This window comes from Oncorhynchus nerka, linkage group LG6 (genome assembly GCF_034236695.1).
Source record: "Oncorhynchus nerka isolate Pitt River linkage group LG6, Oner_Uvic_2.0, whole genome shotgun sequence".
Taxonomy (NCBI): Eukaryota; Metazoa; Chordata; class Actinopteri; order Salmoniformes; family Salmonidae; genus Oncorhynchus; species Oncorhynchus nerka.
In genome coordinates, this window is record NC_088401.1 from 9,889,922 (window position 1) to 9,917,317 (window position 27,396).

The 27,396-nt window shown below is 47.6% G+C and overlaps 1 protein-coding gene across 1 annotated transcript in view; it reads right to left on the bottom strand.

Moving 5' to 3' along the window:
- Positions 1-27,396, bottom strand: part of LOC115131014 (collagen alpha-1(XI) chain-like) — a 256,495-nt gene that overhangs the window by 164,075 nt on the left and 65,024 nt on the right. The window contains exons 5-7 of the mRNA XM_065019254.1: positions 15,649-15,774; positions 5,288-5,398; positions 1,400-1,684 (exon numbers count right to left, since the gene is read on the bottom strand). Coding sequence (XP_064875326.1) covers positions 1,400-1,684; positions 5,288-5,398; positions 15,649-15,774 — 522 coding nt within the window. The remainder of the gene's footprint in view (positions 1-1,399; positions 1,685-5,287; positions 5,399-15,648; positions 15,775-27,396) is intronic.

Genomic DNA, 27,396 nt, shown 5'->3' on the forward strand with positions numbered 1-27,396 from the left:
ATGGAGCTGGGTGGTGGTTATACTGTAGGATGAAGCTGGGTGGTGGTTATAGGATGAAGCTGGGTGGTGGTTATACTGTAGGATGAAGCTGGGTGGTGGTTATATGATGAAGCTGGGTGGTGGTTATAGGATGGAGCTGGGTGGTGGTTATACTGTAGGATGAAGCTGGGTGGTGGTTATAGGATGGAGCTGGGTGGTGGTTATAGGATGGAGCTGGGTGGTGGTTATGGGATGGAGCTGGGTGGTGGTTATATGATGGAGCTGGGTGGTGGATATACTGTAGGATGGAGCTGGGTGGTGGTTATACTATAGGATGGAGCTGGGTGGTGGTTATAGGATGGTGCTGGGTGGTGGTTATAGGATGGAGCTGGGTGGTGGTGTGGTTATAGGATGGAGCTGGGTGGTGGTGTGGTTATAGGATGGAGCTGGGTGGTGTAAAATAAGTAGAGAGAGGGAGACGTGGAGTTGTAGTAGTGCTGGATCTGAGTGTGTGTTAGTGTGTACGTGTACATACGTGTTAACGCCTGACCTACATATAGAGGACAGAAACACATTCACAGACTGAAAAGTGGGGTGGATGTTTCAAACTAAGACAGGCTCCACAAACACAGCATGACAATGACAGACAAACTCCCCAAGACAGACAACCTCCCCAAGACAGACAAACTCCCCAAGACAGGCAAACTCCCCAAGACAGACAAACTCCCCAAGACAGACAAACTCCCCGAGCCAGACAAACTCCCCGAGCCAGACAAACTCCCGAAGACAGACAAACTCCCCAAGCCAGATAAACTCCCCAAGCCAGATAAACTCCCCAAGCCAAGACAAACTCCCCAAGCCAAGACAAACTCCCCAAGCCAAGACAAACTCCCCAAGCCAAGACAAACTCCCCAAGAAAGACAAACTCCCCATGGCAAGGTAGACTCCCCATGCCAAGACAAGACACAAACTAGAGCAACAATGTATCTGAGGTGAGAGCCTGTAAGCCAGAGTGGGACTCCACGACCCTGGTTCATACACACACCCCTCGTCAGTTCATACACACACCCATCGGTCAGTTCATACACACACCCATCGGTCAGTTCATACACAAACCCATCGGTCAGTTCATACACACACCCCTCGGTCAGTTCATACACACCCCTCGGTCAGTTCATACACACACCCCTCGGTCAGTTCATACACACACCCCTCGTCAGTTCATACACACACCCCTCGGTCAGTTCATACACACACCCATCGGTCAGTTCATACACACACCCCTCGGTTAGTTCATACACACACCCTCGGTCAGTTCATACACACACCCCTCGGTCAGTTCATACACACACCCCTCGGTCAGTTCATACACACACCCCTCGGTCAGTCTAAATTCGGGGGAGAGCGTTGCCATACTTACGGCAGTCTGGGCGAGTTCCTCCGTTTCCGCGGGAACCCCCAGCCCCACCTCTTCTTCGGCGGTACCAGTGGGGTTTGGTAGCTCATTGCCATTCTCATCATACACCCCGTACTCATACTGCTTATTGTCCAACTCGCCCCCTAGGTCATACTCCTTAAAGTCATACTCGTCCACTCCGGGGTCCACACTGTCCAGGCCAGCCTCGGGGACAGCGGGGGGCTCCTGACCCAGTGGGGTGGCTCCAGTGACCACGTAGTCACCGGCAACCATCTCCTCCTCCGCTGCCTTATGTTACCCAAACAGGGGAGCATTGATGGGACGAGGCGGGTGGAGAGATGAGCAACGGAGGAAACAGGGTTGTTAGTGGGGCATAGGTAGCTAGAGCAGGCTACAGTCTATGTAATGTTATACAGCTTTATTAGCCTTGCCAGGTCAAAATGAATCCGGCATTGTGACACGTGGTGAACGCTATGGCAACGTGGTAACACCTTATTCAAGTTCCATTTACTTTAGTGGAAAATCTGTTTGTTGGTGAGATGTTGAAACAACTTCACGAGTGTGTAATTACAGCTATTGTTTCATTTCACTGCATGTCTGTATGTCGTTATGTTGAAGACTGGTCTCTTACAGTGAAGCAAACTGTAAACTATTGTCTGTGACTCTATGTAATGTTTATCTAACTGTGTTATGCTACATATAGAGTGAGGGGGAAAAGTATTTGATCCCTTGCTGATTTTGTATGTTTGCCCACTGACAATGAAATGATCAGTCTATAATTTTAATGGTAGGTTTATTGGAACAGTGAGAGACAGAATAACCACAAACAAATCCAGAAAAACGCATGTCAAAAATGTTATAAATTGATTTGCATTTTAATGCGGGAAATAAGTATTTGATCCCTCTGCAAAACATGACTTAGTACTTGGTGGCAAAACCCTTGTTGGCAATCAGAGGTCAGACGTTTCATGTAGTTGGCCACCAGGTTTGCACACATCTCAGGAGGGATTTTGTCTCACTCCTCTTTGCAGAACTTCTCCAAGTCAATAAGGTTTCGAGGCTGACGTTTGGCAACTCGAACATTCAGCTCCTTCCACAGACTGGCTAGGCCACTCCAGGACCTTAATGTGCTTCTTCTTGAGCCACTCCTTTGTTGCCTTGGCCATGTGTTTTGGGTCATTGTCATGCTGGAATACCCATCCACGACCCATTTTCAATGCCCTGGCTGAGGGAAGAAGGTTCTCAACCAAGATTTGTCTGTACATGGCCCCGTCCATCGTCCCTTTGATGCGGTGAAGTTGTCCTGTCCCCTTAGCAGAAAAACACCCCCAAAGCATAATGTTTCCATCTCCATGTTTGACAGCGGGGATGGTGTTCTTGGGGTCACAGGCAGCATTTCTCCTCCTCCAAACACGGCGAGTTGAGTTGATGCCAAAGAGCTCCATTTTGGTCTCATCTGACCACACCAATTTCACCCAGTTGTCCTCTGAATCATTCAGATGTTCATTGGCAAACTTCAGACGGGCATGTATATGTGCTTTCTTGAGCAGGGGGACCTTGTGGGCGCTGCAGGATTTCAGTCCTTCACGGTGTAGTGTGTTACCAATTGTTTTCTTGGTGACTATGGTCTCAGCTGCCTTGAGATCATTGACAAGATCCTCCCGTGTAGTTCTGGGCTGATTCCTCACCGTTCTCATGATTATTGCAACTCCACGAGGTGAGATCTTTCATGGAGCCCCAGGCCGAGGGAGATTGACAGTTCTTTTGTGTTTCTTCCATTTGCGAATAATCACAACACCTGTTGTCACCTTCTCACCAAGCTGCTTGGTGATGGTCTTGTAGCCTATTCCAGCCTTGTGTAGGTCTACAATCTACAATGTCCCTGACATCCTTGGAGAGCTCTTTGGCCTTGGCCATGGTGGAGAGTTTGGAATCTGATTGATTGATTGCTTCTGTGGACAGGTGTCGTTTATACAGGTAACAAACTGAGATTAGGAGCAATCCCTTTAAGAGTGTGCTCCTAATCTCAGCTCGTTACCCATATAAAAGACACCTGGGTGCCAGAAATCATTCTGATTGAAAGGGTGTCAAATACTTATTTCCCTCATTAAAATGCAAATCAAATTTACAACATTTTTGACATGTGTTTTTCTGGATGTTTTTGTTGTTATTCTGTTAACCCTGTGTGGTTCCTACTACAAAAATGCCACTAGCAACATCTTGGACCCACACAGACTAAAGACAAATGCCTTTTATAATTCAAAAACAGACCGTGAAATATATTCCTAGCTTATTTTTTATTTCCAGTTAATTGCAGAAAAAGTTATTATTGCGTATGAGTATACCAGAACAACTTAAATGGCCAAAATACCCTGTCTGTTATTCCATTATAATACCATTTTAATACCATTATAATACAAATATAATACCATTATTATACCATTATAATACCATTTTTATACCATTATAATACCATTATAATACCATTACCATTATAATACCATTGTAATACCATTGTAATACCATTATAATACCATTACCATTATAATACCATTGTGATACCATTGTAATACCATCGTAATACCATTATAATACCATTACCATTATAATACCATTGTAATACCATTGTAATACCATTATAATACAATTACCATTATAATACCATTACCATTATAATACCATTACCATTATAATACCATTTTAATACCATTATAATACCAATATACTACCATTATTATACCATTATAATACCATTATTATACCATTATAATACCATTACCATTATAATACCAGTATAATACTATTATAATACCATTATAATTATAATACCATTATAATACCATTACCATTTTAATACCATTATAATACCATTACCATTATAATACCATTACCATTATAATACCATTTTAATACCATTATAATACCAATATACTACCATTATTATACCATTATAATATCATTACCATTATAATACCATTATAATACCATTGCCATCTAATATATAAAACCTGAGGAAGACAGATAACCATTCTATTATTTTTTTCAATGTACTAAAATGACCCAACAATATATATCAGTACCATCTACGTTGACTGTTGATGAAGTGTAAAGCACATGCATATTTATTTGATTGTCACGCCCTGGCCTTAGTATTCTGTGTTGTCTTTATTATGTTGGTTAGGTCAGGGTGTGACGTGGGTGATTTATGTGTCTTGTTTTGTCTAGGGGTTTTGTAGTCTATGGGGTTGTGTTCAGTTGAGTGTTCTAGGTAAGTCTATGGTTGCCTGGAGTGGTTCTCAATCAGAGGCAGGTGTTTATCGTTGTCTCTGATTGGGAACCATATTTAGGCAGCCATATTCTTTAGGTATCTTGTGGGTGATTGTTCCTGTCTCTGTGTTTAGCACCAGTTAGGACTGTTTCGGTTTTTCCACGGTTTCTTATTTTGTATAGTGTTCACGTTTTCATCTTTCATTAAAGATGTTTATAAATAACCACGCTGCATTTTGGTCTGCCTCTCCTTCCCAGGAAGAAAGCCGTTACATTGATACTTAGGAAACTGCAACCTTAGTCAAACTTGACTTAAACAACATAAAGCTACACATTATTTGCATGTATCTGAGACTAAATGTGACTGGATAGTATTAAGGTGTATTGAATGAAATGATGCATGACATATTGCTTCTGATGTTTAATCTTCTCTGTCCAATGGATCTGCCATTGTCAATAGAAAAGTTCAAAACAGAACAATTGCTTTTGAATTGTTTTGTCTTTGTTATTTCATACCATATTCTTCCTTAGCTCATAGGTCTTCATTGTCTCTTTCACTTTCCAAATACTGCACTTTCTTTCTTAGAATAAAAAGTAAATAAAATATGAAAATCTAAAAGTTACCTGGTTCGGTCCACCGGTGGCAATGGGAGACTGAGTCTGAGTATCCTCTACAGTTCCGTAGTCAAGCTCACTGTCAGTATAGTCTGTGTATTCTCCGTCTACATTGTTTAGCTGAAGTTGTGTCGCATCAGCAAAAATGGAAAGAAGGAGAAGAACAGAGAAGCAGGTTAACACAGAAGGAGCAGTCTGTTCAGCTGGCTCCAACTCTGCTGGGTCTAGAGAGAGAGAGATAGACTGGTAGGAAGGTGGAAGTTAGCTATAGCTTCCAGTCTAGCATCACAGATTTCCATCCAGAAAATGTCAGAGGAAGAGATCTGGATGTGATCTGATGTGTTTTATTTTTTACTGATGCTGTCACCACTAATACTCTGCGCCGGAACTACACCGACCGCTGCTTGATAGTCATCCATCTGTGTCTTCTTCTTAGCGACCGCTAACCTTTTTATCTGCTGGCTTTCTAGAGGCCAGGAACATTAGGGGCTTTTAGCCTTAGACTTAAGGGACTTTCGGGCCCTTTTCTTTTTCATGTAAACACTACGTTTCTTTCTCTGGAAAAAGGTTATAGTGATAGAAAATCAAGACGACACTGAGAAGGCCAAAAAGATGCCTGTTCACCCCAGTGCCTGTTCACCCCACTATCATCCAGAAGGTGAGGTCAGTGAGTACAGGTGCATCAAAGCTGGGACCGAGAGACTGAAAAACAGCTCCTATCTCAAGGCCATCAGACTGATAAACAGCTCCTATCTCAAGGCCATCAGACTGTTAAACAGCTTCTATCTCAAGGCCATCAGACTGATAAACAGCTCCTATCTCAAGGCCATCAGACTGATAAACAGCTGCTATTTCAAGGCCATCAGACTGTTAAACAGCTTCTATCTCAAGGCCATCAGACTGTTAAACAGCTTCTATCTCAAGGCCATCAGACTGTTAAACAGCTTCTATCTCCATCAGACTGTTAAACAGCTTCTATCTCCATCAGACTGTTAAACAGCTCCTATCTCAAGGCCATCAGACTGCTAACCATGTGACCATTAACATCTGCTAACCATGTGACCATTAACATCTGCTAACCATGTGACCATTAACATCTGCTAACCATGTGACCATTAACATCTGCTAACCATGTGACCATTAACATCTGCTAACCATGTGACCATTAACATCTGCTAACCATGTGACCATTAACATCTGCTAACCATGTGACCATTAACATCTGCTAACCATGTAACCATTAACATCTGCTAACCATGTGACCATTAACATCTGCTAACCATGTGACCATTAACATCTGCTAACCATGTGACCATTAACATCTGCTAACCATGTGACCATTAACATCTGCTAACCATGTGACCATTAACATCTGCTAACCATGTGACCATTAACATCTGCTAACCATGTGACCATTAACATCTGCTAACCATGTGACCATTAACATCTGCTAACCATGTGACCATTAACATCTGCTAACCATGTGACCATTAACATCTGCTAACCATGTGACCATTAACATCTGCTAACCATGTGACCATTAACATCTGCTAACCATGTGACCATTAACATCTGCTAACCATGTGACCATTAACATCTGCTAACCATGTGACCATTAACATCTGCTAACCATGTGACCATTAACATCTGCTAACCATGTGACCATTAACATCTGCTAACCATGTGACCATTAACATCTGCTAACCATGTGACCATTAACATCTGCTAACCATGTGACCATTAACATCTGCTAACCATGTGACCATTAAACCATGTGACCATTAACATCTGCTAACCATGTGACCATTAACATCTGCTAACCATGTGACCATTAACATCTGCTAACCATGTGACCATTAACATCTGCTAACCATGTGACCATTAACATCTGCTAACCATGTGACCATTAACATCTGCTAACCATGTGACCATTAACATCTGCTAACCATGTGACCATTAACATCTGCTAACCATGTGACCATTAACATCTGCTAACCATGTGACCATTAACATCTGCTAACCATGTGACCATTAACATCTGCTAACCATGTGACCATTAACATCTGCTAACCATGTGACCATTAACATCTGCTAACCATGTGACCATTAACATCTGCTAACCATGTGACCATTAACATCTGCTAACCATGTGACCATTAACATCTGCTAACCATGTGACCATTAACATCTGCTAACCATGTGACCATTAACATCTGCTAACCATGTTAACATCTGCATGTGACCATAAACATCTGCTAACCATGTGACCATTAACATCTGCTAACCATTTCATTTGATTTGATTTTACCAGAGGAAGGGTGGGGGTTGACCATTAACATCTGAAATTGCTTTCAACCTGAGACCATTAACATCAAACCAATCAAACCTGGCATCCGACCATTAACAAAGGCGGACGTATAGCTGACAATAACCATTTGTGACCATTAACACATACTGCTAACCATGTGACCATTTGGCATCTGACACCATGTGACCAAACAACATCTTTCTCCAGTGTTTTGTTTACCATTAACATCTGTCTGTTGGAACCTCTGTCTCTCCTTCAGAATAATCATAAAACTGACTGTAATCTATTAACATCTGCTGTTACGTTAGCATTAACATCTATTTCTAACCATGTGACCATTAACATCTGCTAACCATATGAATTAAAACATCTGAAAATAACATTGAATTAACATCTGAATAACCATGTGACCATAAACATCTGCTAACAATGTGACCATTAACATCTGCTAACCATGTGTATGTGACCAATTTCATTTGATTTGATTTTATCAGAGGAAGGGTGGGGGTTGAAGAGTAAACATCAACACCAGAAATTGCTTTCAACCTGAGACACAAACCTGAACATAAGACAAACCAATCAAAAGCTGGCATCCGCCACTATGTGACTATCTGCATCTATGGACATCGGGCTACTTTTAAACAATAAGATTACAAGTTTGATTGACATAACACAAGACATGAAAATAAATACTAAGACCAGCAATAGAGTCCATGGGAAAGGGGGGGGGTGTTTTAAAAGATAATACAAAGCTGAGATGTACATCAGGGAAAGCTATGGTACCAGACACCATCAGGACAAAACAAGCTCATGTTAAAGCTGAGATGTTTTGTTTAAAGCTATGAGAAGTACCAGCTGCATGGGTCACTACTATGAAAGTACCAGCTGCTGTAGTAAAGCTGAGATGTACATCAGGGAAAGCTATGAGAAGTACCAGTCTGTTGGAACAGTGCATGAAGTCTGTCTCTCCTTCAGAATAATCATAAAACTGACTGTAATCTAAGTCATCAGTAGTAGTGTACTGGAGGGGGAGAGGGAGAAATGTTAGCGTTAGCATGTTAGCGTTAGCATTAGCATAACAGAGAAAAATCTATTTCTCGGCAAAAACAAAAGGTGATATAAACATAACCTGTACTGTACTGTACATATTATGAATTAAAACCTGTCTGAAAATAACACTCATTAGATTTGCATTATCCAATAACAAAAGATGAATAATCTTGTACAATGTAATTAGAATGTCATATTGTATAAGTCATCAAAGTATTGTCTCAGGAAGCTATGACATGCTGTGTAAAGCTTGTACATCAGCCTAACGGTACCAGCTGCATGAAGTAAAGCTGAGATGTACATTATAAAACTGATGTGTAGCTGCACAGTACATCAGGGAAAGCTAAATACCAGCTGCATGAAGTAAAGCTGATAGGCTAATATCAAAATCAGTGATACCAGCTGCATGAAGTAAAGCTGAGATGTACTCAGGGAAAGCTATGAGAAGTACCAGCTGCATGAGTAAAGCTGAGATGTACATCAGGAGATATTGAGATGAGTACCAGCATGAAGTAAAGCTGAGATGCATCAGGTTATGAGAAGTACCAGCTGCATGAAGTAAAGCTGAGATGCCAGGGGAAGCCAAAAAGTACCAGCTGCATGAAGTAAAGCTGAGATGTACATCAGGTGCTTCAAAGTACACTGCATTCGTAAAGCTGAGATGTACATCAGAAAGCCCATGATGCTGCATGAAGTAAAGCTGAGATGTACTATCTGCATCTATGTGACATCGCCGAGTCTACTTTTAAACAACACAACTACAAAGTAAAGCTGGATGTTAAGGGAAAGCTATGAGTACCAGCTGCATGATAAACTGAAACATGAAAATAAATACCAGCTGCATGAGTAAAGCTGAGATGTATAGAGCTATGAGAAGTCCATGTAGAGCTAAAGTTTTATAAACAGGTGGGGCTGAGATTTTCAGGAAAGCTATAATACCAGCTGCATGAAGTAAAGCTGAGATGTACATCAGGGAAAGCTATGAGAAGTACCAGCTGCATGAAGTAAAGCTGAGATGTACATCAGGGAAAGCTATGAGAAGTACCAGCTGCATGTAGTAAAGCTGAGATGTACATCAGGGAAAGCTATGAGAAGTACCAGCTGCATGAAGTAAAGCTGAGATGTACATCAGGGAAAGCTATGAGAAGTACCAGCTGCATGAAGTAAAGCTGAGATGTACATCAGGGAAAGCTATGAGAAGTACCAGCTGCATGAAGTAAAGCTGAGATGTACATCAGGGCTAAAAGCCAGCTGCATGAAAGCTGAGATGTACCAGCTGCATGCATGAAGTAAAGCTGAGATGTACATCAGGGAAAGCTATGAGAAGTACCAGCTGCATGTAGTAAAGCTGAGATGTACATCAGGGAAAGCTATGAGAAGTACCAGCTGCATGAAGTAAAGCTGAGATGTACATCAGGGAAAGCTATGAGAAGTACCAGCTGCATGAAGTAAAGCTGAGATGTACATCAGGGAAAGCTATGAGAAGTACCAGCTGCATGAAGTAAAGCTGAGATGTACATCAGGGAAAGCTATGAGAAGTACCAGCTGCATGAAGTAAAGCTGAGATGTACATCAGGTACATCAGAAAGCTATGAGAAGTACCAGCTGCATGAAGTAAAGCTGAGATGTACATCAGGGAAAGCTATGAGAAGTACCAGCTGCATGAAGTAAAGCTGAGATGTACATCAGGGAAAGCTATGAGAAGTACCAGCTGCATGAAGTAAAGCTGAGATGTACATCAGGGAAAGCTATGAGAAGTACCAGCTGCATGAAAGCTGAGATGTAAAAGCTATGAGAAGTACCAGCTGCATGAGATGTACATCAGGGAAAGCTATGAGAAGTACCAGCTGCATGTAGTAAAGCTGAGATGTACATCAGGGAAAGCTATGAGAAGTACCAGCTGCATGAAGTAAAGCTGAGGGTTGGTAGTGGAACCTGGCACTCATAGCAATGGTTTGATTTATAGGCAGGTAGCCTAGTGGTTAGAGTGTAGAGGCAGCAGGGTAGCCTAGTGGTTAGAGTGTAGAGGCGGCAGGTAGCCTAGTGGTTAGAGTGTAGAGGCAGCAGGTAGCCTAGTGGTTAGAGTGTAGAGGTGGCAGGGTAGCCTAGTGGTTAGAGTGTAGAGGCGGCAGGTAGTCTAGTGGTTAGAGCGTTGGACTAGTAACCGGAAGATCAAACCCCCAAGCTGACAAGGCACAAATCTGTCGTTCTGCCCCTGAACAGGCAGTTAACCCACTCTTCCTAGGCCGTCATTGAAAATAAGAATTTGTTCTTAACTGACTTGCCTAGTTAAATAAAGGAGGAAAAAAATGTGTACCTTCCTGCTGGATTTGCTTCCCTGTGGTTTATAAATCAAATCAAATCAAATCTATCTATAAAGCCCTTTGTACATCAGCTGATATCTCAAAGTGCTGTACAGAAACCCAGCCATAGAACCCCAAACAGCAAGCAATGCAGGTGTAGAAGCACGGTGGCTAGGAAAAACTCCCTAGTTATATGTGGTTTATACGTGTGGTTACACTGAGGAGGGTTATGTGTCTCTCTGACTCTCATTAACACCATCCCCAGTGAACTGAATAAAACACTTAGAGGAAGTGGGCAGTGGACAGAGTATTTACTATGAACGGTAGCAGTACAATTCTATCCAGATGTTTAACTGACTATTCAATGATGATCTATCTATGCAATATAAAATGTAGAGTAAACTGTGTGTATACCCGAATGTATATTTCACATGATTTGATCATTGTTAACTTTTTTTTTTTAACAAAACAGAGTTTTAACTTGACTGTTTGATATGGGTTAAAAGCATTTCATCCTTCAGAGATGAATCATTGTTAGACCCAGTCCAGCTGCTGAGCTGATAATGGGACCAAGGAGAGAGAGAGAGAGAGATATTTCACTTGGTTTGACAATGTAAACATAAGTTTCCCATGCGAATAAAACCCCTTAAATTGAACATTGAGAGAAAGAGAGAGAGAGAGAGAGAGAGAGAGAGAGAGGAAAGCGAGAGAGAGAGAGAGAGAGAGAGAGGAAAGAGAGAGAGAGAGAGAAAAGAGAGAGAGAGGAAAGAGAGAGAGAGGAAAGAGAGAGAGAGAGAGAGAGGGAAGATCCCATCCAGCCAACTCAGCAGATTTACATCCTGACACTGCTCTGACAAGGCACCAAGAGCAAGGCACTCTGGGTAAGGACTGGAGCTTCCAGGAGAGTGAGGGCATTAATATATCTCTACAGTAGACTGTTAGAGGTCTCTCTCCTCCAAGATACATTCATATCTATCTACAGTAGACTGTTAGAGGTGTCTGCCCTCTTGTGGTCTAACCTATTGTTCAGTTGTGTGTTTAAAGTGTTTTAATAATGGGTGTATTTTTGTTGTAATAGGTGTTGTTCTGTTTTAATGGGTGGTGTTCTGTTTTACGGGGTGTTGTCCTGTTTTAATAGGTGTTGTTCTGTTTTAATAGGTGTTGTTCTGTTTTAATGGGTGTTGTTCTGTTTTAATGGGTGGTGTTCTGTTTTACGGGGTGTTGTCCTTTTTAATAGGTGTTGTTCTGTTTTAATGGGTGTATAAATGAGTCATAATAACAGAAAACCCTGCTGCTCTTGTGATAAGAATGATTTAGTGCATTTTGTTGTCACATCATACCAAACTCAGCAAAAAAAGAAAAGTCAATTTTTCTGGACCATGTCTTTCAAAGATAATTCATAAAAATAAAATAACTTTGCAGATCTTCATTGTAAAGGGTTTAAACACTGTTTCCCATGCTTGTTCAATGAACCATAACAATTAATGAACATGCACCTGTGGAATGGTCGTTAGGACACTAACAGCTTACAGACGGTAGGCAATCAAGGTCACAGTTATGAAAACGTAGGACACTAAAGAGGCCTTTCTACTCACTCTGAAAAACACGAAAAGAAAGATGCCCAGGGTCCCTGCTCATCTGCGTGAACGTGCCTTAGGCATGCTCCAAGGAGGCATGAGGACTGCAGATGTGGCCAGGGCAATACAATGTCCGTACTGTGAGATGCCTAAGACAGAGCTACAGGGAGACAGGACGGACAGCTGATCGTCCTCGCAGAGGCAGACCACGTGTAACAACACCTGCACAGGATCGGTACATCCAAACATCACATCTGCGGGACAGTTACAGGATGGCAACAACAACTGCCTGAGTTACACCAGGAACGCACATTCCCTCCATCAGTGCTCAGACTGTCTGCAATAGGCTGAGAGAGGGTGGACTGAGGGCTTGTAGGCCCGTTGTAAGGCAGGTCCTCACCAGATATCACCGGCAACAACGTCGCCTATGGGCACAAATCCACCGTCACTGGACCAGACAGAACTGGCAAAAAGTGCTCTTTACTGATGAGTCGCGATTGTCTCACAAGGGGAATGAGCTTTACACCGAGGCCTGTACTCTGGAGCGGGATCAATTTGGAGGTGGAGGGTCTGTCATGGTCTGGGGCGGTGTGTCACAGCATCATCGGACTGAGCTTGTTGTCATTGCAGGCAATCTTAACGCTGTGCGTTACAGGGAAGACATCCTCCTCCCTCATGTGGTACCCTTCCTGCAGGCTCTTCCTGACATGACCCTCCAGCATGACAATGCCACCAGCCACACTGCTCATTCTGTGCGTGAATTCCTGCAAGACAGGAATGTCAGTGTTCTGCCATGGTCTGCGAAGAGCCCGGATCTCAATCACATTGAGCACGTCTGGGACCTGTTGGATCGGAGGGTGAGGGCTAGGGCCAATCCCCCCAGAAATATCTGGGAACTTGCAGGTGCCTTGGTGAAAAAGTGGGGTAACATCTCACAGCAAGAACTGGCAAATCTGGTGCAGTCCATGAGGAGGAGATGCACTGCCGTTCTTAATGCAGCTGGTGGCCACACCAGATAGTGACTGTTACTTATGAGTTTAACCCCCCTTTGTTCAGGGACACATTTTAAACAATTTCTGTTAGTCACATGTCTGTGGAACTTCAGTGAGAGGAATTTATTTTTTTGCTGAGTTCATACAGTTTAATCTGTGGAAAACACAGATGTCAGATGTATGACTTTACAGAACGGTGCTCAGGCACGTGGTTGGCTGAGTGTTTTGTTATGATTCTGAAACATAACACTGCGTACGGTCTGGCTTCTGTTCTATTCGTGGATCTGTGAAACGTATTAGCGAACAAGAGAACTATTCTCTCCAAATTGGACACAGCCTGGAATTTAAAGATTTTCCACTGTGATGTAATTCCCCGTTAACGAAGCAACAAAAGAAAAGGTGAATAACATTGAGGAGTAAATAGCTAAAGAGTGTGCTGAAGAGATCATCAGAAGTCTTACTGAGTTACTGGATGACCAACAGGAGCAACAAGACTCCAATGACCATACTTCTTCTTCTTCTGCTAATGTTAAAGATATGTATATGTATATACATCTAATGATGTTGAAATTACACACCTCCCTCTAATGATGTTGAAATTACACACCTCCCTCTAATGATGTTGAAATACACACCTTCCTCTAACGATGTTCTAAGACACACCCCTCTCTCTAATGATGCTCTAAGACACACCCCTCTCTCTAATGATGTTCTAAGACACACCTCTCTAATGATGCTCTAAGACACACACCTCTCTCTAATGATGCTCTAAGACACACCCCTCCCTCTAATGATGTTCTAAGACACACCCCTCTCTAATGATGTTCTAAGACACACCCCTCTCTAATGATGTTCTAAGACACACCCCTCTCTAATGATGCTCTAAGACACACCCCTCCCTCTAATGATGTTCTAAGACACACCCCTCTCTCTAATGATGCTCTAAGACACACCCCTCTCTCTAATGATGCTCTAAGACACACCCCTCTCTCTAATGATGTTCTAAGACACACCCCTCTCTCTAATGATGTTCTAAGACACACCCCTCTCTCTAATGATGTTCTAAGACACACCCCTCTCTCTAATGATGTTCTAAGACACACCCCTCTCTCTAATGATGTTCTAAGACACACCCCTCTCTCTAATGATGTTCTAAGACACACCCCTCTCTCTAATGATGTTCTAAGACACACCCCTCTCTCTAATTATGTTCTAAGACACACCCCTCTCTCTAATGATGTTCTAAGACACACCCCTCTCTCTAATGATGTTCTAAGACACACCCCTCTCTCTAATGATGTTCTAAGACACACCCCTCTCTCTAATGATGTTCTAAGACACACCCCTTCCTCTAATGATGCTCTAAGACACACCTCTCTAATGATGTTCTAAGACACACCCCTCTATCTAATGATGTTCTAAGACACACCCCTCTCTCTAATGATGTTCTAAGACACACCCCTCTCTCTAATGATGTTCTAAGACACACCTCTCTAATGATGTTCTAATACACACCCCTCTCTCTAATGATGCTCTAAGACACAGCCCTCTCTCTACTGATGATCTAAGACACACCTCTGTAATGATGTTCTAAGACACACCCCTCTCTCTAATGATGTTATAAGACACACCCCTCTCTCTAATGATGCTCTAAGACACACCCCTCTCTCTAATGATGTTCTAAGACACACCCCTCTCTCTAATGATGTTCTAAGACACACCCCTCTCTCTAATGATGTTCTTAGACACACCTCTCTAATGATGTTCTAAGACACACCTCTCTCTCTAATGATGTTCTAAGACACACCCCTCCCTCTAATGATGTTCTAAGACACACCCCTCTCTCTAATGATGTTCTAAGACACACCTCTCTAAGGATGATCTAAGACACACCCCTCTCTCTACTGATGATCTAAGACACACCCCTCTCTCTAATGATGATCTAAGACACACCCCTCTCTCTAATGATGTTCTAAGACACACACCTCTCTAATGATGCTCTAAGAGAGATGACTGACTTTATATGTCCTGTGTGTCTGGGATCTATGATTTGGTACATAACGACTAACCATGAAGTGCTGGCACTGCCAGAATGGGTCTTGGTCCAGTCACTTACACTGGGGATACTCGAAATACTGACCTGATCTTCAGGCTGCTGGGCCTGTAAGGTGTGGCCGTGAGGAGTTTCACAGTCGGGGCTGTAGTGTTCACAGTAGTCATAAGCTGCTGTAGGATCGGACACAATCAGCAGCTGCTGGATGTCACCCTGCGGAAAGGAAACAAAGAAGGATTAGTTGTGGGGAAAATCCCGTTTATCTCTGACCCTTCCTATAGCTAAGAGTTAGCAGATAGACACAGTATGATATTGTATGTACCGATGTTAAAAAGCTAACATGAACATTTAAAAGGTTAAATAATATAAAATAAATGTACTTAATTAATTAAATTTAATTAATTAATTAAATAATATGTTTAACTTTACTCACAAATTTGATGACTATTGATCTCTGTACTAAAGCAAAAAGCTAACGATCATCAGATCATATTCACAGGAAATGAGGTGATAGCGGGAAGAAGATAGACAGAACATCAAACCCATATGTCAGATAACATGTAATCCCATCAGCCTCTAAAAGAGACACAGTGATTTAGAAGTCTCAGACTTCAGCGGTAGTAAGGGAAAGGGAATGTGAATCTAGCCTACTCATTAAACAGCTTGACACATCACCACAGGACATTCATCCACAGGACATTCATCCATATCACATTCATCCACAGGACATTCATCCACAGGACATTCATCCACAGGACATTCATCCACAGGACATTCACCCACAAGGATATTCATCCACAGGACATACATCCATAACACATTCATCCACAGCACATTCATCCACAGCACATTCATCCACAGGACATTCATCCACAGGACATTCACCCACAAGGATATTCATCCACAGGACATACATCCATAACACATTCATCCACAGCACATTCATCCACAGGACATTCATCCACAGGACATTCATCCACAGGACATTCACCCACAAGGATATTCATCCACAGGACATACATCCATAACACATTCATCCACAGCACATTCATCCACAGGACATTCATCCACAGGACATTCATCCACAGGACATTCAAGCACAGGACACACATCCACAGGACACAGAGAAAAATCAAGTTTAGACACTCGCTGGGTAAGTACATTATTATTCATACCACGGGGGTTTACCAAGCCAGGCAGCGAAATCAAACAAACATGTACCATCAGGAAGACAAACAGAAGAAACACCTGGAATCCATGTGTGCTGTCTGAGCAGCGGGAAGAGCAAAGGCAGACAAACATGGATGGATGTGCAGTATTGACAATCTACAGCACAGCAAGCTGGAGGACAATCACCGAATCAACCTGAGATTATAAAAATGTCAGCAGAGATTGTGAGGCACTCACTGTTGTGACAGGAAATAAGAACAAAAGGCAATGCAGATCTCATTAAACCTGCTCCTGAACACCAATTAACCTGCTCCTGAACACCAATTAAACCTGCTCCTGAACACCAGTTAAACCTTCTCCTGAACACCAATTAAACCTGCTTCCTGAACACCAATTAAACCTGCTTCCTGAACACCAATTAAACCTGCTCCTAAATGGGCGATGAAATTGAACTGGTAATGGTAGAGATAATAACTTCTGAAACAGTTTGGGTTTTCGGGTTGAGGTGGGAGGTGGTAGTATACTCTGGGATATTTTGAGGGTACTCAATGTGAGTTAAATCAGGTGCACCATTTCATTGTTTTATCCTCTTTTCCCTCCCCAATTTCATGGTATCCAATTGGTAGTTACAGTCTTGTCCCATCGCTGCAACTTCCCGTACGGACTCGGGAGTGGTGAAGTTCGAGAGCCACGCGTGCTCCGAAACATGACCCTGCCAAGCGCCCTACTGCTTCTTGACACACTGCTCGCTTAAACCGGAAGCCAGCCGCACCAATGTGTCGGAGGAAACAACTTACACCTGGCGACCGTGTCATCTTGCATGCGCCGGGCCAGCCACAGGAGTTTCTAGAGCATGAAGGGACAAGGACATCCCGGATGGCCAAACCCTCCCCTAACCCGGACAGCGCAGGGCCAAACCCTCCCCTAACCCGGACAATGCTGGGCCAAACCCTCCCCTAACCCGGACAACGCTGGGCCAAACCCTCCCCTAACCCGGACAACGCTGGACCAAACCCTCCCCCAACCCGACGATGCTGGGCCAAACCCTCCCCTAACCCGGACAGCGCTGGGCCAAACCCTCCCCTAACCCGGACAATGCTGGGCCAAACCCTCCCTAACCCGGACAACGCTGGGCCAAACCCTCCCCTAACCCGGACAACGCTGGACCAAACCCTCCCCCAACCCGACGATGCTGGGCCAAACCCTCCCCTAACCCGGACAATACTGGGCCAAACCCTCCCCTAACCCGGACAACGCTGGGCCAAACCCTCCCCTAACCCGACGATGCTGGGCCAAACCCTCCCCTAACCCGACGATGCTGGGCCAAACCCTCCCCTAACCCGGACAACGCTGGGCCAAACCCTCCCCTAACCCGGACAACGCTGGGCCAAACCCTCCTCTAACCCGGACAACGCTGGGCCAAACCCTCCCCTAACCCGGACAACGCTGGGCCAAACCCTCCTCTAACCCGGACAACGCTGGGCCAAACCCTCCCCTAACCCGGACAACGCTGGGCCAAACCCTCCCCTAACCCGACGATGCTGGGCCAAACCCTCCCCTAACCAGGACAGCGCTGGGCCAAACCCTCCCCTAACCCGGACAATGCTGGGCCAAAACCTCCCCTAACCCGGACAACGCTGGGCCAAACCCTCCCCTAACCCGACGATGCTGGGCCAAACCCTCCCCTAACCCGGACAACGCTGGGCCAAACCCTCCCCTAACCCGGACAACGCTGGGCCAAACCCTCCTCTAACCCGGACAACGCTGGGCCAAACCCTCCCTAACCCGGACAACGCTGGGCCAAACCCTCCTCTAACCCGGACAACGCTGGGCCAAACCCTCCCCTAACCCGGACAACGCTGGGCCAAACCCTCCCCTAACCCGACGATGCTGGGCCAAACCCTCCCCTAACCAGGACAGCGCTGGGCCAAACCCTCCCCTAACCCGGACAATGCTGGGCCAAAACCTCCCCTAACCCGGACAACGCTGGGCCAAACCCTCCCCTAACCCGGACAACGCTGGACCAAACCCTCCCCCAACCCGACGATGCTGGGCCAAACCCTCCCCTAACCCGGACAATGCTGGGCCAAACCCTCCCCTAACCCGGACAACGCTGGGCCAAACCCTCCCCTAACCCGACGATGCTGGGCCAAACCCTCCCCTAACCCGACGATGCTGGGCCAAACCCTCCCCTAACCCGGACAACGCTGGGCCAAACCCTCCCCTAACCCGGACAACGCTGGGCCAAACCCTCCTCTAACCCGGACAACGCTGGGCCAAACCCTCCCCTAACCCGGACAACGCTGGGACAAACCCTCCCCTAACCCGACGATGCTGGGCCAAACCCTCCCCTAACCCGACGATGCTGGGCCAAACCCTCCCCTAACCCGGACAACGCTGGGCCAAACCCTCCCCTAACCCGGACAACACTGGGCCAAACCCTCCCTTAACCCGACGACGCTGGGCCAAACCCTCCCCTAACCCGACGATGCTGGGCCAAACCCTCCCCTAACCCGGACAACGCTGGGCCAAACCCTCCGCTAACCCGGACAACACTGGGCCAAACCCTCCCCTAACCTGACGATGCTGGGCCAAACCCTCCCCTAACCCGACGATGCTGGGCCAAGCCCTCCCCTAACCCGACGATGCTGGGCTAAACCCTCCCCTAACCCAACGATGCTGGGCTAAACCCTCCCCTAACCCGGACAACGCTGAGCCAAACCCTCCCCTAACTCGGACAAGACTGGGCCAAACCCTCCCCTAACCCGGACAACACTGGGCCAAACCCTCCCCTAACCCGACGATGCTGGGCCAAACCCTCCCCTAACCCAACGATGATGGGCCAAACCCACAGGCCCCAGGGTGGAGAGTTAACTATAGACACAGGCCCCAGGGTTGAGAGTTAACTATAGCCACAGGCCTCAGGTTGGAGAGTTAACTATAGCCACAGGCCTCAGGGTGGAGAGTTAACTATAGCCACAGGCCCTAGGGTGGAGAGTTAACTATAACCACAGGCCCCAGGGTGGAGAGTTAACTATAGCCACAAGGCCATCAGTATAACCAGGGTGGAGAGTTAACTATAGCCACAAGGCCATCAGTATAACCAGGGTGGAGAGTTAACTATAGCCACAGGCCTCAGGGTGGAGAGTTAACTATAGCCACAGGCCTCAGGGTGGAGAGGTAACTATACCACAGGCCTCAGGTTGGAGAGGTAACTATAGCCACAGGCCTCAGGTTGGAGAGGTAACTATAGCCACAGGCCTCAGGTTGGAGAGGTACCTATAGCCACAGGCCTCAGGTTGGAGAGGTAACTATAGCCACAGGCCTCAGGGTGGAGAGTTAACTATAGACACAGGCCCCAGGGTGGAGAGTTAACTATAGCCACAGGCCTCAGGGTGGAGAGTTAACTATAGCCACAGGCCCCAGGGTGGAGAGTTAACTATAACCACAGGCCCCAGGGTGGAGAGTTAACTATACCCACAAGGCCATCAGTATAACCAGTGTGGAGAGTTAACTATAACCACAGGCCCCAGGGTGGAGAGTTAACTATACCCACAAGGCCATCAGTATAACCAGGGTGGAGAGTTAACTATAACCACAAGGCCATCAGTATAACCAGGGTGGAGAGTTAACTAAGCCAAAGGCCGCAGGTTGGAGAGTTAACTATAGCCACAGGCCGCAGGGTGGAAAGTTAACTATACCCACAGGCCCCAGAGTGGAGAGTTAACTATAGCCACAGGCCCCAGGGTGTAGAGTTAACTATACCCACAGGCCCCAGGGTGGAGAGTTAACTATAGCCACAAGGCCCCAGGGTGGAGAGTTAACTATAGCCACAGGCCTCAGGTTGGAGAGTTAACTATAGCCACAAGGCCATCAGTATAACCAGGGTGGAGAGTTAACTATAACCACAGGCCCCAGGGTGGAGAGTTAACTATACCCACAAGGCCATCAGTATAACCAGGGTGGAGAGTTAACTAAGCCAAAGGCCGAAGGGTGGAGAGTTAACTATAGCCACAGGCCGCAGGGTGGAAAGTTAACTATAGCCACAGGCCTCAGGGTGGAGAGTTAACTATAGTCACAGGCCCCAGGGTGTAGAGTTAACTATACCCACAGGCCCCAGGGTGGAGAGTTAACTATAGCCACAAGGCCCCAGGGTGGAGAGGTAACTATCGCCACAGGCCTCAGGTTGGAGAGGTAACTATAGCCACAGGCCTCAGGGTGGAGAGTTAACTATAGCCACAGGCCCCAGAGTGGAGAGTTAACTATAGCCACAGGCCTCAGGGTGGAGAGTTAACTATAACCACAGGCCCCAGGGTGGAGAGTTAACTATAGCCACAGGCCCCAGGGTGGAGAGTTAACTATAACCACAGGCCCCAGGGTGGAGAGTTAACTATACCCACAAGGCCATCAGTATAACCAGGGTGGAGAGTTAACTATAACCACAAGGCCATCAGTATAACCAGGGTGGAGAGTTAACTAAGCCAAAGGCCGCAGGGTGGAGAGTTAACTATAGCCACAGGCCGCAGGGTGGAAAGTTAACTATAGCCACAGGCCTCAGGGTGGAGAGTTAACTATACCCACAGGCCTCAGGGTGGAGAGTTAACTATAGCCACAAGGCCCCAGGGTGGAGAGTTAACTATACCCACAAGGTCATCAGTATAACCAGGGTGGAGAGTTAACAGGTAGTGTATAAACATCCATATTCTAAGCCTTGTCCCAAGGGTCGGTCTCTCTCTCTCTCTCTCGCTCTCTCTCTCTCTCTCTCTCTCTCTCTCTCTCTCACTCTCCCTCTCTCTCTCTCTCTGATTCTCTCTCTCTCTCTCTCTCTCTCTCTCTCTCTCTCTCTATGTCTCTCTCTATGTCTCTCTCTCTCTCTCTCTCTCTCCATGTCTCTCACTGTAGACCAGTTTGGTATTTAATTAAGTCCTTTCTTATCTCGTACATAAATCCAAAACAAAACACAAAACATCTAAGGGACCACCTACTGCCTAAACCAATGTAAATACCACCCCAGAGCAAAAAACGATATTATTATAAGCCATTTTTAAGTTGATTACCTGTGATCACATGTCACCTATTTCACACAATCAGTAGACCGTGAAAGCCAGGATTGGCCTGCAAACTGGACATCAGCATTGAAGCTGTGTGCCAAGGAGTCTGGAGGGGTGAGGGAGAGGTGGGGTGGAGGGATGGAGTGGTGGGGGGTGGTGTGAGGGGATGGTGGTGGGTGGAGTGATGGAGTGGTGGGGGATGGGGTGGAGGGATGGAGTGGTGGGGGGTGGGGATTGGGGGGGAGATGGTAGGGGGTGAGGGGGTGGAGGGATGGAGGGGTGGGGTGGGGTGGAGAGATGTGGGGGGGTGGGGTGTGAGGTGTGGGGGTGTGGGATGGAGGGATGGAAGGGTTGGGGGCGGGGTGGAGAGATGTGGGGGGTGGGGCGTGAGGTGTGGGGGGTGGAGGGATGGAGGGGTTAGGGGGTGGAGAGATGTGGGGGTGGGGCGTGAGGTGTGGGGGGTGAGTGGGATGGAGGGATGGAGGGGTTAGGTGGGGGATGGAGAGAACACAGGAGAGATCAAGCTGAGATCAACCTGGGGTCTAAATTAAGTTGACACGCATTTCCTCATTTGTCACCCATACACCATCAGAGGGCTTGAACCCTGCCTAGAGTCAGCATTAATTAGGACATGCCTGAGTGAAGGCTGTCTGTACACTAAACACGGACCAGAAACAGAGACCCCCAAGTCCAGGCCCAGACTGGGGACAGACAGACAGACACAGGGCAAGACGTCTGACCCACTGACGCTCCAAACACCCTGACACACTGATGCTCCAAACACCCTGACGCTCCAAACACACTGACACACTGACGCTCCAAACACCCTGACACACTGACGCTCCAAACACCCTGACACTCTGACGCTCCAAACACCCTGACACTCTGACGCTCCAAACACACTGAAGCTCCAAACACCCTGACGCTCCAAACACCCTGACACCCTGATGCTCCAAACACCCTGACACACTGACGCTCCAAACACCCTGACGCTCCAAACACCCTGACGGTCCAAACACCCTGACGCACTGACACTCCAAACACCCTGACCCACTGACGCTCCAAGCACCCTGACACCCTGACGCTCCAAACATCCTGACACCCTGACGCTCCAAACACCCTGACACTCCAAACACCCTGACAACCTGACGCTCCAAACACCCTGACACCCTGACGCTCCAAACACCCTGACACACTGACGCTCCAAACACCCTGACGCTCCAAACACCCTGACGCACTGACGCTCCAAACAAAATGATGGTCCAAACATCCTGACACCCTGACGCTCCAAACACCCTGACGCTCCAAACACCCTGACAACCTGACGCTCCAAACACCCTGACGCTCCAAACACCCTGACAACCTGACGCTCCAAACACCCTGACACCCTGATGCTCCAAACACCCTGACGCACTGACGCTCCAAACACCCTGACACACTGATGCTCCAAATACCCTGATGCTCCAAACACCCTGACACACTGATGCTCCAAACACCCTGATGCTCCAAACACCCTGACACACTGATGCTCCAAACACCCTGATGCTCCAAATACCCTGACGCACTGACGCTCCAAACACCCTGACACACTGATGCTCCAAATACCCTGACGCTCCAAACACCCTGACGCACTGACGCTCCAAACACCCTGACCCACTGATGCTCCGCTCCAAACACCCTGACCCTCCAAACACCCTGTCACACTGACGCTCCAAACACACTGACGCTCCAAACACCCTGACGCTCCAAACACCCTGACACAATGACGCTCCAAACACACTGCCGCTCCAAACACACTGACGCTCCAAACACCCTGACACACTGACGCTCCAAACACCCTGACACACTGATGCTCCGCTCCAAACACCCTGACGCACTGACGCTCCAAACACCCTGACACCCTGACGTTCCAAACACCCTGACCCGCTGATGCTCCAAACACCCTATCGCTCCAAACACCCTGACGCACTGACGCTCCAAACACCCTGACACACTGACGCTCCAAACACGCTGATGCTCGAAACACCCTGACGCTCCAAACACTCTGACGCTCCAAACACTCTGACGCTCCAAACACCCTGACACACTGACGCTCCAAACACCCTGACACACTGACGCTCCAAACACCCTGACACACTGATGCTCCGCTCCAAACACCCTGACCCTCCAAACACCCTGACACACTGATGCTCCAAACACCATGATGCTCCAAACACCCTGACGCACTGACGCTCCAAACACCCTGACCCACTGACGCTCCAAGCACACTGACACCCTGACGCTCCAAACACCCTGACACCCTGACGCTCCAAACACCCTGACACCCTGACGCTCCAAACACCCTGACACCCTGACGTTCCAAACACCCTGACACACTGACGCTCCAAAAAACCCTGACGCTCCAAACACCCTGACACCCTGACGTTCCAAACACCCTGACACACTGACGCTCCAAACACCCTGACGCTCCAAACACCCTGACGCACTGACGCTCCAAACACCCTGACACACTGATGCTCCAAATACCCTGATGCTCCAAACACCCTGATGCTCCAAACACCCTGACACACTGATGCTCCGCTCCAAACACCCTGACACCCTGACGCTCCAAACACCCTGACACACTGATGCTCCAAACACCATGATGCTCCAAACACCCTGACGCTCCAAACACCCTGACACACTGACGCTCCAAACACACTGCCGCTCCAAACACACTGACGCTCCAAACACCCTGACACCCTGACGCTCCAAACACCCTGACACACTGATGCTCCAAACACCCTGACCCGCTGATGCTCCAAACACCCTGACCCGCTGATGCTCCAAACACCCTATCGCTCCAAACACCCTGACGCTCCAAACACCCTGACGCACTGACGCTCCAAACACCCTGACACACTGACGCTCCAAACACCCTGATGCTCCAAACACCCTGACGCACTGACGCTCCAAACACCCTGACACACTGACGCTCCAAACACCCTGATGCTCCAAACATCCTGACGCTCCAAACACTCTGACGCTCCAAACACCCTGATGCTCCAAACACCCTGACGCACTGACGCTCCAAACACCATGATGCTCCAAACATCCTGACACCCTGACGCTCCAAACACCCTGACGCTCCAAACACCCTGACAACCTGACGCTCCAAACACCCTGACACCCTGACGCTCCAAACACCCTGACAACCTGACGCTCCAAACACCCTGACACCCTGATGCTCCAAACACCCTGACGCACTGACGCTCCAAACACCCTGACACACTGATGCTCCAAATACCCTGATGCTCCAAACACCCTGACACACTGATGCTCCAAACACCCTGATGCTCCAAACACCCTGACACACTGATGCTCCAAATACCCTGACGCTCCAAACACCCTGACGCACTGACGCTCCAAACACCCTGACCCACTGATGCTCCGCTCCAAACACCCTGACCCTCCAAACACCCTGTCACACTGACGCTCCAAACACACTGACGCTCCAAACACCCTGACGCTCCAAACACCCTGACACAATGACGCTCCAAACACACTGCCGCTCCAAACACACTGATGCTCCAAACACCCTGACACACTGACGCTCCAAACACCCTGACACACTGATGCTCCGCTCCAAACACCCTGACGCACTGACGCTCCAAACACCCTGACACCCTGACGCTCCAAACACCCTGACACCCTGACGCTCCAAACACCCTGACACCCTGACGCTCCAAACACCCTGACACCCTGACGTTCCAAACACCCTGACACACTGACGCTCCAAAAAACCCTGACGCTCCAAACACCCTGACACCCTGACGTTCCAAACACCCTGACACACTGACGCTCCAAAAACCCTGACGCTCCAAACACCCTGACGCACTGACGCTCCAAACACCCTGACACACTGATGCTCCAAATACCCTGATGCTCCAAACACCCTGATGCTCCAAACACCCTGACACACTGATGCTCCGCTCCAAACACCCTGACACCCTGACGCTCCAAACACCCTGACACACTGATGCTCCAAACACCATGATGCTCCAAACACCCTGACGCTCCAAACACCCTGACACACTGACGCTCCAAACACACTGCCGCTCCAAACACACTGCCGCTCCAAACACCCTGACACCCTGATGCTCCAAACACCCTGACACACTGATGCTCCAAACACCCTGACCCGCTGATGCTCCAAACACCCTGACCCGCTCCCAAACACCCTATCGCTCCAAACACCCTGACGCTCCAAACACCCTGACGCACTGACGCTCCAAACACCCTGACACACTGACGCTCCAAACACCCTGATGCTCCAAACACCCTGACGCACTGACGCTCCAAACACCCTGACACACTGACGCTCCAAACACCCTGACGCTCCAAACACCCTGACGCTCCAAACACCCTGACAACCTGACGCTCCAAACACCCTGACGCTCCAAACACCTGACAACCTGACGCTCCAAACACCCTGACACCCTGATGCTCCAAACACCCTGACACCTGACGCTCCAAACACCCTGACACACTGATGCTCCAAATGACAACCCTGATGCTCCAAACACCCTGACACCTGATGCTCCAAACACCCTGATGCTCCAAACACCCTGACACACTGATGCTCCAAACACCCTGATGCTCCAAATACCCTGACGCACTGACGCTCCAAACACCCTGACACACTGATGCTCCAAATACCCTGACGCTCCAAACACCCTGACGCACTGACGCTCCAAACACCCTGACCCACTGATGCTCCGCTCCAAACACCCTGACCCTCCAAACACCCTGTCACACTGACGCTCCAAACACACTGACGCTCCAAACACCCTGACGCTCCAAACACCCTGACACAATGACGCTCCAAACACACTGCCGCTCCAAACACACTGACGCTCCAAACACCCTGACACACTGACGCTCCAAACACCCTGACACACTGATGCTCCGCTCCAAACACCCTGACGCACTGACGCTCCAAACACCCTGACACCCTGACGTTCCAAACACCCTGACCCGCTGATGCTCCAAACACCCTATCGCTCCAAACACCTGACGCACTGACGCTCCAAACACCCTGACACACTGACGCTCCAAACACGCTGATGCTCGAAACACCCTGACGCTCCAAACACTCTGACGCTCCAAACACTCTGACGCTCCAAACACCCTGACACACTGACGCTCCAAACACCCTGACACACTGACGCTCCAAACACCCTGACACACTGATGCTCCGCTCCAAACACCCTGACCCTCCAAACACCCTGACACACTGATGCTCCAAACACCATGATGCTCCAAACACCCTGACGCACTGACGCTCCAAACACCCTGACCCACTGACGCTCCAAGCACACTGACACCCTGACGCTCCAAACACCCTGACACCTGACGCTCCAAACACCCTGACACCCTGACGCTCCAAACACCTGACACCCTGACGTTCCAAACACCCTGACACACTGACGCTCCAAAACCCTGACGCTCCAAACACCCTGACACCCTGACGTCCAAACACCCTGACACACTGACGCTCCAAACACCCTGACGCTCCAAACACCCTGACGCACTGACGCTCCAAACACCCTGACACACTGATGCTCCAAAAAAC